The sequence below is a fragment of the Carcharodon carcharias genome, chromosome 5 (assembly GCF_017639515.1).
Source record: "Carcharodon carcharias isolate sCarCar2 chromosome 5, sCarCar2.pri, whole genome shotgun sequence".
NCBI classification, from domain to species: Eukaryota; Metazoa; Chordata; class Chondrichthyes; order Lamniformes; family Lamnidae; genus Carcharodon; species Carcharodon carcharias.
Window position 1 is genome coordinate 44,377,882 of NC_054471.1, and position 17,423 is coordinate 44,395,304.

General features: G+C 42.1%; 1 protein-coding gene across 1 annotated transcript in view; it reads right to left on the reverse strand.

Moving 5' to 3' along the window:
• The window catches only part of LOC121277702 (probable L-cysteine desulfhydrase, chloroplastic), a 139,095-nt gene that overhangs the window by 35,741 nt on the left and 85,931 nt on the right, over nucleotides 1–17,423 (reverse strand). The window contains exons 11-12 of the mRNA XM_041187338.1: nucleotides 15,242–15,352; nucleotides 4,041–4,207 (exon numbers count right to left, since the gene is read on the reverse strand). Coding sequence (XP_041043272.1) covers nucleotides 4,041–4,207; nucleotides 15,242–15,352 — 278 coding nt within the window. The remainder of the gene's footprint in view (nucleotides 1–4,040; nucleotides 4,208–15,241; nucleotides 15,353–17,423) is intronic.

Sequence of the window (17,423 nt, forward strand, 5' to 3'; positions counted from 1 at the left end):
TCCAGTGAAGCCCAACGCAAACTGGAGGAACAGCACCTCATCTTCCGATTAGGCACTTTACGGCCTTCCGGACTCAAAATTGAGTTCAACAACTTCAGACCATAAACACTATCCTCTATCCACACCCCTTTTTTTCAAAATTCGTTTTTATTTTTATTCATTTATTTTTATTTTTATTTTCATTCATTTATTCATTGTTTTATCCCCCCTTCTTATCCCAGTTTCGATCCCTCTTTCCCCCCACCCCCACCCCACCAGGGCCATCTGTTCCTTATTCATGTTATTCTTTTCAGGGTGCTTACCCTTGTCCTGCTATTATCACATTCTGCTTTCTTACCTTTATGCCACTATCAGCACCTTTTTAGCCCTTACCACTGCCATTAATACTCACTTTGTCCTTTTGTTCATGATATCTTTTACAATCTCTTCTTGGTCCCCATCTATCGTTGGCCTTCTTTCCAGCCTCGCCTGCTCCACCCCCTTAAACAGTATAAATTTAATCACACTTCTACTTCTCTAGCTCTGAGGAAGGGTCATATGGACTCAAAATGTTAACTGCTTCTCTCTCCACAGATGCTGTCAGACCTGCTGAGTTTTTCCAGCACTTTCTGGTTTTGTTTCAGATTTCCAGCATCCATAGTATTTTGCTTTTATTCCTACCTTTGTGTTCAATTCCCCTCGCAATAACTGATAGCATTCTATAACATTCTATTAGCTTTTCTAATTATTTGTTGTACCTGCATACTAATCTTTTGCGATTCACGCACTAAAACACCCTCTGATCCCTCTGCATCTCAGAGCTCTGCAATCTCTCACCATCTGGATAATAAGCTTCTTTTTTATTCTTCCTACCAAAATAAACAATTTCACATTTTCCCACATTATACTCCATTTACAAGATCTTTGCCCACTCACTTAACCTATCTATAACCCTTTGTGGCATCCTTATGTTCTCTTCACAGCTTACTTTCCTACCTACCATTGTGTCATCAGCAAATTTAGCAACCATACCCTCGGTCCTTTCATCCAAGCCACTTATGTAAATTTTAAAAAGTTGAGGCCCCAGCCTGTGACATTTTGCCAACCAGATGATGGCCCATTTATGCCTACTCTGTTTTCTGACAGCTAGACAATCTTCTATCCATGCCAATATGTTACCCCCGACACCATGAGCTTTTATTTTCCACAATGACCTTTGATGTGGCACCTTATCAAATGCCTTCTGGAAATCTTACACCAAGGGCATAATTAGGAGGTTCTGCTGAGGGACAATGAGCAGCTGGTTGCTAAATTAAAAAGCAGAATAACAAAGGCAATAATTTTTTTTTATTCATTCATGAGGCATGGCTGTTGTTGGCTTGGCCAACATTTATTACCCATCCCTAACTGCCCTTGTTCAGAGGGCATTTAAGAGTCAACCACATTGCTGTGGGTTTGGAGTCACATGTAGGCCAGATCAGATAAGGACAGCAGATTTCCTGCCCTAAAGGATATTAGTGAACCAGATGGGTTTTTATGACAATTGGCAATGGTTTCATGGTTGTCATCATCAGACTTTAATTCCAGATTTTTACTGAGTTCAAATTTCACCATTAGCTGTGGTGGGATTTGAATCCTGGTCCCCAAAGCTTTACACTAGGACTCTGGAATACTAGTCCAGCGACAATACCACAATGCTCCCTCCTCCCCCTTTAGGATTACTACCTGAGCCAAGAGTAAATTGGCATTGGATAAATAAGATTAGAGAGTTGAAAGCGTGGCTCAAAGATTGGTGTAGGAGAAATGGGTTTCGACTCATGGGACTCTAACATTAGGGGAAGAATATTATGCTCGGCATGCGTGTGTCCCAATGTCATCACGCACTTGCGTGATATTTTGTTCGGCAGGCGCGTGCCAGAGTCGGCTGGCAGGCATGCGAAAAGACGAAGCAGCCTTTACATTTTTTAGGAAACCTCATCCACGAGTGGGATGAGGTTTCCTAAAGCAAATAAACATTAAATAAAAACTTTATTTTGGAATTAGAACTATGTCCCATCTCATGTGACTTAGGGGATATGTTTTATTAAATCTTTACTGTATTAATTTTTTGCGTGCATGCGCGAACTGCACGCCAGGTCCAGGTCTCCCTCCTCCTCCCGCCTGCACAGGCAGTGCTCAGCGCTGCTGCTCGCAATCCACGCAGGGTGGGTCTTAATTGACCTGCTCGCATGAAATCGTGGTGCGGGGCCGATTGTGGGCAGGCCGAGCACTCCCGCCAAGGGCCAAGTCCTGCCCTAGGACTGGGAGGAGAGGGATCTGTACCAATGGGGCACTTAAACTGCCTTGGGTTCAGTGTCCTGGCAAGTGTTCATAGGAGACGAGATTTAGAAAGTTAATGAGAAAGGACAAGGCAATGGAGTAGCGATAATGGGGAATGATAACCAGATAGGAAGGGTCAGAGTGTACAAACAATAATACACAGCAAATGGTGTCAGAATCAGGAAAAATAGTAAAGGCAGAATTAAAGGCTCTTTATCTGCATGCAGCATTCATTACAAGGTGAATAAATTGATAGCACAAATTGAAATAATTGGATGTGATAAGATAACCATTAGAGAGTTGCGGCTGCAAGGCAACCAAAGCTGGGAACTGAATATTCAAAGGTATTTGACATTTCAGAAGGGTAGGAAGAATGGGAAAGGAGGCGGGGTGGTAGCTCTGTTAATTACAGTTGAGGTCAATAAAGGTAGTGACAAATTATCTTGGCTGGATGATCAAGATGTAGAATCAGTTTGGGTGGAGATACAAAATAGCAAGGGAAAAATGTCACTGGTGGGAGTAGTTTATAGACCCTGCTAACAGTAGCTAGCTGCACTGTAGGGCAGAGTATAAATCAAGAAATAATGGAGGCTTCTAAGAAAGGTACCCCAATAATCACGGATGATTTTTATCTTCATATAGATTGGACGAATCAAATTGGCAAAGGTAGTTTTAGTTGAGAATGAGTACATAGAGTCTATTTGGGACAGTTTTTCCGAACAATACGTTCTGGAACCTATTTAGGCCTGGTAATGTGTAATGAGGCAGGATTAATTAATGATCTCATAGTAAAGGATACTGTAGGGAAGAACAATCATGGCATGATAGAATGGCGGAGTAGGCTCAAGAGGTGAAATAGTCTACTCTTGCTTTTACTTCTTTTGTTATGTTCTTATGCCTCAAGGATATCATCCTCATAGACGACAATCAAGTGATGTTTCCAAATAGCAGGGAGACTAGAGGGCTCATACATAGAAAAACATAGAAACACAGAGAATAGGAGCAGGAGTAGGTCATTTGGCCCTTCGACCCTGCTCCGCCATTCAACATAGTTTGGTTGTAAGCCATGATACCCAGGGTACTGCACATGCACAATCTACGTAAACAAGAACTCTTTCTCCCATGCCACCTGTAGCAGCAGTCAGGAGCAATCACTCATTGTGGTAGAGTCCCATCCAAAGGCGGAGGGTTAGCACCCTTGCCCACCCATACCACGCTATCTTTCTTTGTACCCACATGTAGTTCCTTTACCTCTTGTTTAGAACTACAGTGTCACTATTACTTATTCCTTATAAGGAAGATTTCAGGGGTGCCCAGGCAGCTGCTGCTATCTTAGCCATGGCATAGCAGCATGATCTCACTCATAGGGGATTTAAATAAACATTAACCCATGGACGTATCAATTATACTTCTGGTAGGTCAATTACACTTTGGTAAACATATATTAATTTTAAAAGACCACTGGTCAGAAGCTGTCCAGATAAAAATCCTGCACTATTACCTGTAAAAATCAAAGTCAGAAAAATTCATTCAGGTAGAGCCACTTTAAAACGGCACTACGCAGACTATGTCAATTCCCCAGGAACTCACAGCGCCAAGGGGCTGCTACCTGTATGGCCTATGCAGGTTTCCTCAATGGCATCAATGGCCTTTAGTTACATGAAAAAAGGACAACTAAATTATTTTATGCTGACAATGTGAAAAATAAACAGGAATTATGTGATAAATATCATCTACCATACCTCAATGTTATACTGGCTGTAAAGGACATTCTGGATGATCTCTGCCTGCTCATAATTTGCATATCCATTGTTAAGTAGACAGTCTGGGAGTCGAACACATGCCATAGAGCCAAACATTTCTCTTGGGGCCAGCAATCCAGTTTTCCAACGATTCACTAGTAAATCCACTGAGCAAAGACAAAAAAGTTACTTGGGTATTTTAATATTAACTGCAAGTCAGTTCTATTTCTACACACACACAAAGAGATGGAAATATGGACAAGCACTTGTGCACAATAAAAAGGAAGGGAAAAAGTACTATGAACATACACACAGATTAGAAGAAAAATGCTTGAGAAATGATTTCTCAACCCCACTTCCATCTTGAACCTTCCTCTACAAAATAAGGAAAGATGAACTAAATGTGCTCTAAAGAAGAGTCATACAGGCTCAAAACATTGACTCTGTCTTTCTCTCCACAGATGCTGCTAGACCCGCTGAGTTTTTCCAGCATTTTCTGTTTTTGTTTCAAATTTCCAGCATCCGCAGTATTTTACTTTTAACTAAATGTGGATTTTGATTTTATACAATCTGAACGTCTGAGCTGCAGGTTTTAATTAGGTGACATTGTAAATGTCACAGGACATTTACAAACCAAATAAAAACATAAAAACGCTCGAAAAACTCAGCAGGTTTGACAGCATCTGTGGAGAGAGAAACATGGTTAACGTTTTGAGTCCATATGAAGCTTCTTCAGAGCACTGAAGAAGAGTCATATGGACTCGAAACATTAACTCTGTTTCTCTCTTCACAGATGCTGTCAGACCTGCTGAGCTTTTCAAGCATTTTCTGTTTTGTCACAACTCACTGGGAATAGTGTGCTGTCATATCATGTCCCATTGTTAACCGAGCCGTGACAAATATGAGAAGTTTAATCAGACCACCAGATTGCCCCAATTCTACCTAACTGTTTAATTTAGGTTAACAGAATACGAGCACCAGGTTTGTAAACTTAACAATTAAATAACTGTTTATTAAAAAAATTGTCTGTAACCAGTGGCAAAAGAAAGAAATATGAACTAACTTTTAACTCTAACTTAAACCACTATACATAAACACATACACACACACACACACACACACACATGACACACAAAACATGGATTTTAAGGGTGAGATAAAACAGTTCAATTGCACCAATCTGGAGTTCAGGATTAGATGGGTTGACTTTGATTGCTTTCTTCCAAATTTCTTGCAGGATGTTATGGCTGACACGAGGTGGTCTCCCAGCACTTGCAGTCTGAGGTTCTCTGGTTGAAACTTGCTTTTAATGTCTCTGCAGGTGATTTTTCTCCTTTTCCTCCTGACAGGTTTCTCATAGAAAGTAGGTACAGCAATGTGAGGAGTAGCCATCTAGTTACTACAGCAGGATTACTGAGGTCTTACAAAACACAGGAGAGATTTAGGTCTTTTCTCTTTTCAGGCTAGGAGTTGATCTACTGCACAGAACCTGGCCATTTGGTCAGGAGCCAATCAAAACGCTGTCGCTAGGCAGTTCCCTCTTAAACCAGGTCTCCGTTCTAGCACTATTCTGTCGAACCTGGCACACACTGTTCCAGGAGATAGCAGCATTGTAGATTTTATTCTTCCTACTTCATTGAACCTTTTTTAAACTGCAGCCATGGTAGTTTTTAAAGCCACAGTTCAATCTTAAAGCCACAGTCCAAAAAATAAAAATATGTTCTTTACAATTTTTATTTCAGATTACCAGCATCCGCAGTATTTTGCTTGTATTTTGAAACCAAGATTGTAAAGCAAGATTCCTGGTGCAGTACCCTTCTGTCACACCCAAAACTGCTCCTGGACAGTGCTAGGGGAGGGAATAATAGCCCGCACAAAAGCAAAATCACAGAGATGCTGTAAATCTGAAATAAAAAACTAAAATGCTGGAAATACTCAGCAGGTCAAGCAGCATCTGTGGGGAGAAGGCTAATGGAATGCTATCCTTTATTATGAGAAGGATTGAACATAAAAGTAAGGATGTTATGCTTCAGTTATATAGAGCATTGGTGAGGCCACAGCTAGAATACTGTGTGTAATTTTGGTCTCCTTATTTAAAGAAGGATGAAAATGCATTGGAGGCAGTTCAAAGGAGGTTTACTAGATTGATAGCTGGAACGAGTGGGTTGCCTTATGAGGAAAGGTCGGACAAACTGGGCTTGTTTCTGCTGGAGTTTAGAAAAGTGAGGGGTAATTTGATTGAAGTGTACAAGATCCTGAACGGCCTTGACAAGGTGGACGTCAAAAGGATGTTTCCTCTTATGGGTGAGTCCAGAACTAGGGAGCACTGTTTTAAAATTAGGGGTTGCCATTTTAGGACAGAGATGAGGAGAATTGCGACTGGAATTCTCTGCCTCAGAAGGTGGTGGAGGCGGGGTCTGTGAATATTTTTAAGGCAGAGGTAGATAGATTGTTGTTAGGCAAGGGAATCAAAGGTTATTGGGGTTAAATGGGAATGTGGAAATTGAAACACAAGAAGATCAGCCATGATCTTATTGAACAGCAGAGCAGGCTCAAGGGGCTGACTGGCCTACTCCTGTTCCTATTTCTTATGTCCTTATGTTCTTAGAAACAGAGTTAACATTTCAAGTCAATGCCCAACATCAGAATGCTGATGTTTGGAGCAAGGCTGTAATGAGTTCAGGAGCTGAATGATCCTGGCACAACCCAAACTGAGCATCGGTGAGCGGGTTATTTTTAAGTAAGTGCTGCTTGATAGCACTGTTGATGATCCCTTCCATCACTTTTCTGATTATCGAGGGTAAACTGATGGACATTAATTGGCCAGGTTGGATTTGTCCTGCTTTTTGTGGATGGGACGTACCTGGGTAATCTTCCACATTGCCAGGTAGGTGTCAGTGTTGTAGCTGTACAAGGGCAACGTGACTAGGGGCATGGCATGTTCTGGAGCATAAGTCTTCAGTACCATTGCTGGAATATTTTCAGGCCCCATAGCCTTTGCAGGATCCGTTGGCTTCAGCCATTTTTTGACATGACATGGAGTGAATCGAATTGTCTGAAGACTCGCATTCATGATGCTGGGGACCTCTGGAGGAGGCCGAGAGGGATCATTCATTCGGCACTTCTGGCTGAAGATTGCAGCAAATGCTTCAGCCTTATCTTTTGTACTGATGTGCTGGGCTTCCCCATCTTTGAGGATGGGGATATTTGTGGAGCCTCCTCCTCCAGTGAGTTGTTTAATTGTCCTCCACCATTCACAACTGGATGTGGTAGGACTGCAGAGCTTAGATCTGGTCCATTGGTTGTGGGATCGCTTAGCTGTGTCTACTGTATGCTGCTTATGCTGTTTGGAATGCAAGTAGTCCTGAGACGTACCTTCACCAGGTTGGCACCTCATTTTTAGGTATGCCTGGTGCTGCTCCTGGCATGCCCTCCTGCACTCTTCATTGAACCAGGGTTGATCCCTGGCCTGGTGGTAATGGTAGAGTGGGGGATAGGCCATGAGTTTACAGACTGTGGTTGAGTGCAATTCTGCTGCTACTGATGGCCCATAGCATCTCATGGATGTCCAGTCTTGAGTTGCTAGATCTGTTCGAAATCTAACCCATTTAGTAATGTGGTAGTGCCACACAACAAGATGTGTGAAGACGGGACTTTGTCTCCACAAGGACTGTGCGATGGTCACTCCTACCGATGCTGCCATGGACAGATGCATCTGTGATAGGCTGTTTGGTGAGGAGGATGTTTTTCTCTCTTGTTGGTTTCCTCATCACCTGCTGCAGACAAAGTTTAGCAGTTATGTTCTTTAGTACAAAAACAGAAAAACAGAGCTCTGAAGAAGGGTCATACAGACTCGAAACAGTAACTCTGTTTCTCTGTCCATAGATGCTGCTAGACCTGCTGAGTTTTTCCAGCATTTTCTGTTTTTGTTTCAGATTTCCAGTATTTGCAGTATTTTAATTTTATCTTAATGTTCTTCAATACTCAGCCAGCTCGGTGAGTAGTGGCGTTACCGAGCCACTCTTGGCGATGGTCATTGAAGTCCCCCACCCAGGGCACATTCTGCGCCCTTGCCACCATCAATGCTTCCCCTAGCTGGTGTTCAACATGTGAATTAAATTCGGCCCATTGTTTCTGACAAAGCTGTGCCATGCTGTGCCACAGACTCAAGCTCATGTCTGCAGCTCCCTACAGAGTGATTTCTGATTTCAGTCATATTGTTGGGGAAACTGCCTGAACACTAGCTACCTAGCGCTACTCTAGTATACAGCCTTTACATGATAGGGGCAAAAGTAGTGTTGGCTGCTATTTTGAGCCTTTAATCACTTTTGTAGTCAGCTATTGGTGGTGTGTCTCTGGAGTAGGACATGAATCAAGACTGAAAAGATTAGAAGCTATCTTATTTCTCAAGACAAACCACTATTGTGTGCTAGTATGGTATGTTCTTTACTTTGTATAATTACCTGAAAATAAGTTGTGCCATTTGAATTAAGTGAATTTGGTCATACTGGCTATTCTTACTGTGAGATAAAGTACTTTAACAATTTATATCTTAGTTTGTCACCAAGGCCTGAATTTTCAGCTTGGCGGGCAGGTTTTTGGCTGGGAATGGAATGCCGATCATGACCAGCCCCTGATCATGATTTTGTGCTGGATGGCCAAATAACGGTTTGAAAAGCTCAGCGCTGGCAGGGTGGGGCCGGGAGGAGGGCAGGTGATGATGTCAACACGGGCGTGGGCAAGTGCTGAGGAAGGCAGAGAGCTACTTCAGGGAACTGCAGACTGAAAACCATGAAATAAAGTTTTGAAAATCAGAAAAAAAAGTCCAAACATCACAATAATGCACCTGAATATATAGATGATAAAAGTACTGCCCACAGATTTTTATTTTTATTTTATTTAATAATGGAAACCTCATCCTGCAAAGTCTGCCTGGCTGATTCGGCCATCCACCAATCATAAGGTTGGATGGGCCACAAAAAATCGGAGACAATTGCATTGTTTGTGGGCTTGTTAGCCCTCTTGATTGTCGGCAGGCGCGCTTCCGACTTTTGCATGCGCCCACCGAGCGAAATATCGCGCAAGCGCGAGATGATGTAAGGATGCTTGCCTGATATCATCTCGTGCGATTTAATGCCTGATCGGGTCAGGCACACGCCTGCCCACGGGACATAAAATTCTGCTTGGTGCAAATTAAATTAGGCCACAAGAAGTACTGTTGTTTTTTTAATGAATTCTTGGGATATCGGCATCGCATTTATTACTTCTCCCTGAATGCCCTTGAGAAGATGGTAGTGAGCCACCTTCTGGAACTGAGCAGTTTGTGTGGTGTAGGTACACCCACAGTACTGTTAGGAGGGAGCTCCAGGATTTCAATGCAGCGATGACGAAGAAATGGCGAGATATTCCCAATTCAAGTTGTTGTGTACCTTGGAGGGGAACTTGCAGGTTGTGGTATTTCCATGCATCTGCTGCCCCTGTACTTCTGGTGTAGAAGATGTGGATTTGGGAGATGCTGTGAAGAAACCTTGGTGAGTTACTGCAGTGCATCTTGTAGATGGTACACACTGCAGCCTCAATGCATCGGTGGTGGAGGGAGTGAATGTTTAAGCAAGCAGAAGGGCTGCCAATCAATCGGACTACTTTTGCCTGTCCATCTCCCTACCTCTCCCTCCTCCTGTAACTTGTTTGTTAAAACCTACCTCATCTGCCCTCATATCTCCTTATGTGGCTCAGTATCAAATTCTGTTTGATAATGCTCCCGTGAAGCACTTCGGGATGGGTTACAAAGCTGAAAGAGCTATATTAATGCAATATGCTGATACTACCACAAAAATAAAATGCTCAGACCACATGCAGAGAAGTGCCATTGTTTCTCTCTCAAACTCAAAGTATAATAAAATCACAAAAATGAAAATGCCCTGCACCTACACCATTGGGAATTATTTTACAAAAAACACAGAATAAACAATTTTGTTAGACTTATACTTGTATTCACTCTAACTCAGCTGGCTGTCCTTTCCTTGAGATAAGATAAAGACGCAGGTATGATAGTGAGTTTATGACATTTTTCTGTTGGGTCCCCATGAACTCACAGATGGCAAAATACAATTGCATGTACACCAAAATGGTTGCTTCTTTCTGCAGTTTTCTCTTTCTGTAACTTCAGTCTTACCTCTCGTTGCAGTTATGTCTCTCTTTCTTTGCTATCTTTTCTTCCTCTATTGATAATTCTTTCTCTTTCTTTTTACTGTCCATCATTCTTTTCCTCTCTTTTTGATATCTTCTTTTTGTATTTTTGCTTTCTCACTCTCTTTCTTTGATAGCTTTCTTTTTTCTCTTCTTCCCTCCCCTGTACCTTGCTAACCATGCTACTTCTGTGAATCAGCAAGTTACAGAGAAAAAATTAACAATCATAAAAATATCTGTATAAAATAAAACATCAAGAGAAATGGACAATTATTAAAAACATTTAACAAGGAAATGTGATGTGAGAGCTTAGCAATCTAAAAGTGTCATGATTTTTAGCATTGTCTTTGAATGATCAGCACAGTATTTGAGCTCTGAAGGCTGCTCATACTGCAGATTTATATGGTCGAACTTTCCCATGGTTAAATGAGTAACCTGTGTTTGACCCCTTGCAGGAATAAGGAATGCCTAGATAAAACCAGCCTAATGTTGCAACTGAGCTTTTTTCCCCTGAAGTTCTTGACTAACTTACAAAATACTTTCCATTGTTAATTTATCTCATGATGCTGCATAAATTGTCAAGTAGGCGTTTTAAAAGAAAGAACTAACATTTATTAAGTGCTTTTTATGACTTCAAAATATCGCAAAATACTTCGTAGCTAACGAAGCATTTTTGAAGTATAGTAAGTCATATCTATGAGAACACAGCAGACATTTGCACAGGCCAATATCATGGATTAGTAACAAACAACTAGATAGTGTGTTTTAGTAGCATTGATAGAGAGAAAAATGTTGACCAGGAGATGAGGAGAACACTCTTGTTCTTCTTCAGATACTGCCATGAGATATTTCACGTTCATCTGAAAAGGAACTGGGTCCTGATTTAATGTCTCATCTGAAAGACGGTGCCTACAACAGTATAGTACTCCCTCAGTACCGCATTAAATGTCAGGCTGTGCTGTGTGCTCACATTTCTGAAATGGGGCTTACTAAATAGCATTAGCAATGAATGATTGGATCTTCAGTCTGGAATTTACTGATATAACTTTTTTTCCATAATGGAATTATGAACTATTTCAGTAACAGAACCTGCTGTTTTATACTTGGAACCTAACATTTTTTATATATTGGCCTCAAATTCCTGAAGGTCCACCACTGGCGTAAATGTACCACAAAATGAAACCCAGTAAATCACACCTTCAAGCCAGAGAGTCTGCCCCAAATGTTCAAGTTTGCATGACCAGTGAACACCAGCCCCACCTCAATCTGATGACCTGTCAGGACTGCAGAACCTTGCTGGAAAGAATTCAATAACCTCACAAAGCCTGGCATTGGGCACTCTCTTTTTCCTCCTTACCATTGGCATTAACACACTTTTCAACTTCTTAAAACAACACTTCCACAAGCACCTCACACTGCACTATGGTATAGGGTAGCTCTAACACTAAAACCTTCATTATGGCTACTCTCCTTGCATCAAAACTATCACACACAATCTGAAAACCCAATGGCCTGGACTTTCATCTGAGTCAGGAATCGCGAGTTGGGCCATTTCCCAACACTGACATCATTTTATGATACTGCCCCCTGCCTTGCAGCACCCGCCCACTCTATTTTCTTCATAGGGTGGTGGGGTGGGCTGGAGTTGGTGCAACTGCCTCCTGAAGCACGTCTGACATGGGAACAGAGGCAGTCAGGTTAGAAGGATCATCAGCCCTATTCTGTACATGCACCCTAGCCCTCACCCCATACTCCCCCACCCACCTCACCATGCCCGCTCCTTACCTCTATGCCCTCTCCATATCCCATACTCCCTTCATAATCCCCAATGCCCACCCACCTACCCTTGTGCCAACTGAACTAGTATCCACTGTGGACAGAACTCATGGATCCTATATAACATTGGGAAGGCTTTGAGATGCTCATGAAAGTGTCAAAATAAACTAACACTCATCCAAACTCCACTTGAAAAATACTTTATCCTATTAGGGGGTCATAAATCTGTCAAAATAAACAAACAGTAATTCATAAACCTCTTAAAAAAACATAATCTCTGAGGAGCTCATAAAACTGTCAATTTTTTAAAAATCACATTTCATTTGACAAATGTAACAACAACCCCTGCTGAGCTTAATCAATAGTGGAGTTTGGAGCTCAGCCAAACTTTCATAATGAGATTCCACTGTGTCAGCAAAACCTCCAGAGCTGAATACGTTGAAGGCTTTGAAGTAGTGGAATGATGGCCATTTGTTGCACTGCTTCAAAGGCTGAACAGATGGCTGACCTGTCAATCAGTGGAATGATCAAAGCACAAACTACAATTGACACAGTAAATCTGAATTTCACCATTGTTCAAGGCAGAAGAGCACTTTATCCAGTGGATAAAGCAGACTAATGTTTCTGAAGATTTTTCTTCTTTCACAATGCTGTTCAATTTAATGGTCGAATGTTCACTTACCTTTTCTAAACAAAGCTCCATCAAATATCACTGTATTAAGAATATATTTAACTTATATATCATTACAACATTATGACATGTGAAGTTGGCAACACTTATTGAACTTAACTGTCAAAGGTTCCCAACTCCAGACTAGGGCTTCCCTATGGTTCACAACTCACCTGAGGTACTGAGAACCATGCCCGCCCCCCCCTACAAAAATGGGCCCAACTCCATGAAAAAAATCAGTGGAATATAAAATGCCAAATCCCTTTAATGGAACTGGCAAGTTACGGAGTGCTGTGTGTGGGCTCACTGCCTGCACCCTCATCCCGTGCCACTAAAAGGAGCCAGCGACAGGATTGGGGGTGGGAATCCTGGAATGGGGTACTGCCCACCATTTTTAAAGCCCAACATGGATTGAGGCATGAAAATCTGACCCCACATCTCTAACACCACCTCTCCCATGTCACCTGGTATGCAATACTCATCTGCTAGCTTTACTCGCAATTACTTTCTTTTTACAGGGCAAATAGCACACAATGACAATGAAAGATAGACTCCTAGAGGGGACATCCCTATATTCTCATCCACTTGGAGGACAAGCCACAGAGCTTCTGAAATGGCAAGGTCAGCAGAACTGGAGGAGTTCAAACTGCAGAATGAGTTGGACAAAATATCTATGTGGGCAGAACAATGACCGATGAAATTTAATGCAGAAAAGTGTAAGGTGCTGTATGTGGGAAGGGAAAATAGATATGTGTACTTTATGAATGGCATTGAAGTAGCCATGTATAAAATTAAAATCAATCTCAGAGTCTAGACAGACTCTGCTAAACATGTTGAACCAATATAGAGCATCAACCAACAAGGTCAATAGGGTATTCAATGCTATAACAAAATCAGCAGAATGTTAATCGGCCAAGGTAATGATCAAACTTTATAGTACCCTTGAATATTGTTATCTATTTTGATTGCCAAGAAATGAAAAAGAGATTTAGCTGCTTGAGTCTGTGAAGAGAACAGCTACCAGGCTGATCTGCAGCATCAGGGGCTGTATTATGAGAAAAGACAGGAGAATTTTGGGTTTTGTATTTTTAGAAAGGCATCATCAAGGTTGTGATCTTGAAGAGATAGAGAAGATTGTTAAGATTATAGAAAATGCTGACCTGGAAGTAACACTGGGGATACATGCTCAGATTAGTAAAAGGTAATTTTAGATCAATTATCAAGAAATTCTTCTTCACACAAAATGACCAACATTGGGATAAATTTCCAGAAAGAAGTAAACACTGGAGTTGCTGAAGAAACATTTGGATGTTACAATTGGTGGGAGGTAGTAGTTGCTTTGGACCTTTGGATTATGTTATGGCTAATTAGTACAACTACTGCCTCTTCTACTTTCCTCATCCTTTCTGAATATGTTAGAACCTGTAATATTTAACTGCTAGCCCTGTTCTTTATGTTAGCCTTGTTTCAGTTCTCTCTGCTACATCTGTTTCCTCGCTATAAATTATTGCCCTTAGTTCTTCTGTTTTGTTTTGGATGCTATGCACATTATTGTACAGTCAATTTAATTATTTCTATTAATTGTTCCTCTGACTTTATTTTTAACAGTTCATTTATACTTAGGAACAGATACAGTTGTAGTACCTAACAATTTATGTTACCCTTAGTCCTCACCTTGGTCTGACCTTTATTCTCATTTCCTATTTCCTTTATCATCAAGAAAACTGCGTTCATGGGACAAGGTGTTGCATCTCCAACCGGATCACCCCAAATTACATCCCACTGGAAGTGGTGAGCAAATTCTGCTACCATAGACCCACAGTGATAGACAATCTGTCCCTTGATGCAGAGCTCAATACAAGCATAGGGAAAGCCAACTTACAAAATGCACATGGGATGACACCAAGCCAACCCTTAGGACCAAGCTGAAGGTTCTTAAGGCCTGTGTTCACAGTACCTTGTCATATGGCTGTGAAACATGGACGACTTACAGCTACAAGGAAAAGCAACTCAATAAATTTCCATCTTCACTGTCTGTGGCGCATTATGGCTACAAAATCACAAATGCATCAGTCCTCTCAAAGGCAGAGCTCCCAGGTGTGTTGGCACTAATCAAACAGTGACAGCTTCAGTGGATCAAGCACGTCCGCAGAATTGGGAAAAAAAACACAGGTTATGCCATGTCAGGCGTGTATCCTTCACAACCCATCTTTTTTGTTTTATAGATGTTGCCATGCATTTCCAGTGTTTTTAATTTTCACTACAGTAATCTATATTAGACATACAGATGTATGCATGAGATCAAAATAGACCACCATCAACGCTCCACTCACATATGAATAATGGTGACTTGAACAAGGTTGGACACAGGTATCTTCAGGAGAGCAGCAGAGAAAACTGGTGGGAATAGCTTTTAAAAAGCAGTCAGCAGTGACTTAGCAAGACCCAGGAGGAGGATTAGTGGTGCAGCGTGGAAACCTATATCTGTATAATTGGATGCCAACTGAGAAGTGACCATAGAATTAGATTTTGGTACTGACAGGTCAAGTATATTAATAACTCTCACCAGCTTGGGACACAAGGTCTTTGATATATCCTCGAATTCTCTCCAAACCCACAGATTCCCAGAAGTCCAACACAGTATGAAGAGCCAGGAAAGCTGTGTAGTCTTTTAAACCTGAAATAAGTCAATTGTTTTTCAAAAAATACTGTACAATAACCCAACCAGGTCATTAATTTTTGAACTTCAATTTACAAATTGCTATTTGAAATGAAAGATTGTGATTGTTGAACTATTTGTTCTTTGAAGTCAGACGCAATATAGGGCAGAATTTTCTGTGCCCACTGGCGTCGGGCATCATGGCGGGCATGAGCAGACAATATGACAGGAAGATCAAAAATTGGTTTCGCGATGTCGTGAAAACAGTTTGTAATCATCTGCTCCATCTGTCAAAACTGGGCTACCTTTCCTGCTGCCGCACGTTGGGAACTTCATTGGAATATATATGCATATCATTGTAAGCCCAGCTCACCGGAATCATCCCCCCCATGCTGGATCATCTGGGCATAACGGCATATTACGCAACTGAACATAAGCGACGTACACCTGGTGAGCTGGACTTTGCTCGGGACTTTGAGGCTTGTTTGCCTATCTTGCTTCGGGCAGCACTCATGGTCATCAGCGCAAGGTTTCGCAGGCAGTACCATACTTTTAGGGTGGTTCATGGGCAGGTCTCAACCTAATAGATCAGCCATAAGGCAGGGGCGGCTTTTCAATGGCTGCAGGGCTTTGGCTTACTTATGGAAGGGGGAAAAGGGACCTCAGGGAAGGGAAGAGGCTACAGGGCTCGGGAATTACTGCGGAAGGGGGGTATCCCAGGGTGTGTGTATGGACACAAGTTGATCTGTGCAAGTGGCCTCAAGTGGGTGAGGGCGGAGGAGGCAGTCTCCAGAGGAGATGAGGCCTGATGAAGATGTGAGGGTGTGTGTGAGAGAGTGAATGGTGACGTCCCTTGAGCTGGCAGTGAGTGAGATACCAGTGAATGTTTGATGGGCTTGAGAGTGTGTGAGGTTAGAGTGATGAGATAGTTGCCTTACCCTGGTGGGTATCCTTTTTCTGCACTGGATGGCGAACCTCTTCTATGCAGTGTTGGCACTAGCCACCACTGCCACCGCCTCCCAAGTCGGAGTGGTGACACTGATGGGCCTCCTGAAGCCAGAGCAGGGCTAGAGGACATTGTGGTGGGCTCCAACGATGTCCAGAAGTCATCCTAGGGATGCATTACTGAATGGAGGGCTGCAGCCGTCTTGCCTTTCAGGGCCATGTCTTTAGTGCAGCAGACCCGGGCTGGAAGCACTGAGAAGCGTGCGCACAGCTGTACTTTAAATATGACGCCTGGCGTGAGGAAGTGGTGAAGTGATGATGTGGGGACGAATCGGAGGCTGCCTGTCAGGGAAATGGTGTGTTTCCTGAATATGCATGACTAATGAGGCGGGATTGGGACGATACGGTGCGAAAACCTGCCATTGCAGTCTGTGGGTAAAATGTCCTTTCTCCCACCCGCTACTGCACTTATTGCAAATCTGGGACGATTCCGCCCATAGTAAAAATCGTCATTTATGAATTAAATAATTGCCAGTGAGGCCCTATTGGGTAAAATGCGAAGGGAACATGTAAATGCATTGGAGGCAGTTCAGAGGAGATTTACTAGATTGAAACCTGGAATAAACGGTTTGTCTTCTGAGGACAGGTTAGACAGACTGGGCTTGTTTCCACTGAAGTTTAGAAGAGTGAGGGGTGACTTGATTGAAGAATATAAGATCCTGAACGATCTTGACAAAGTGGACGTGGAAAGGATGTTTCCTTTTGTGGGTGAATCCAGAAGTAGTGGGCACTGTTTTAAAATTAGGGGTTGCCCTTTTAGGACAGAGATGAGAAATTTTTTCTCTCAAAGGATTGTGTGACTTTGGAATTCTCTGCCTTCGAAGATGGTGGAGGTGGGGTCATTGAATATTTTTAAGGCGGAGGTAGATAGATTCTTGTTAGGCAAGGGAATCAAAGGTCATTGGAGGTAGATGGGAAAGTGGAATTCAAAACACAAACAGATCAGACATGATCTTATTGAATAGCAGAGCAGGCTTGAGGGGCCAAAAGGCCTACATCTGCTCCTATTTTATATGTTTGTATGTTCATAACATATATAAGCTGTAAACACAAGAGTCTGTGAGGAAAATGTAGATCTCACCTT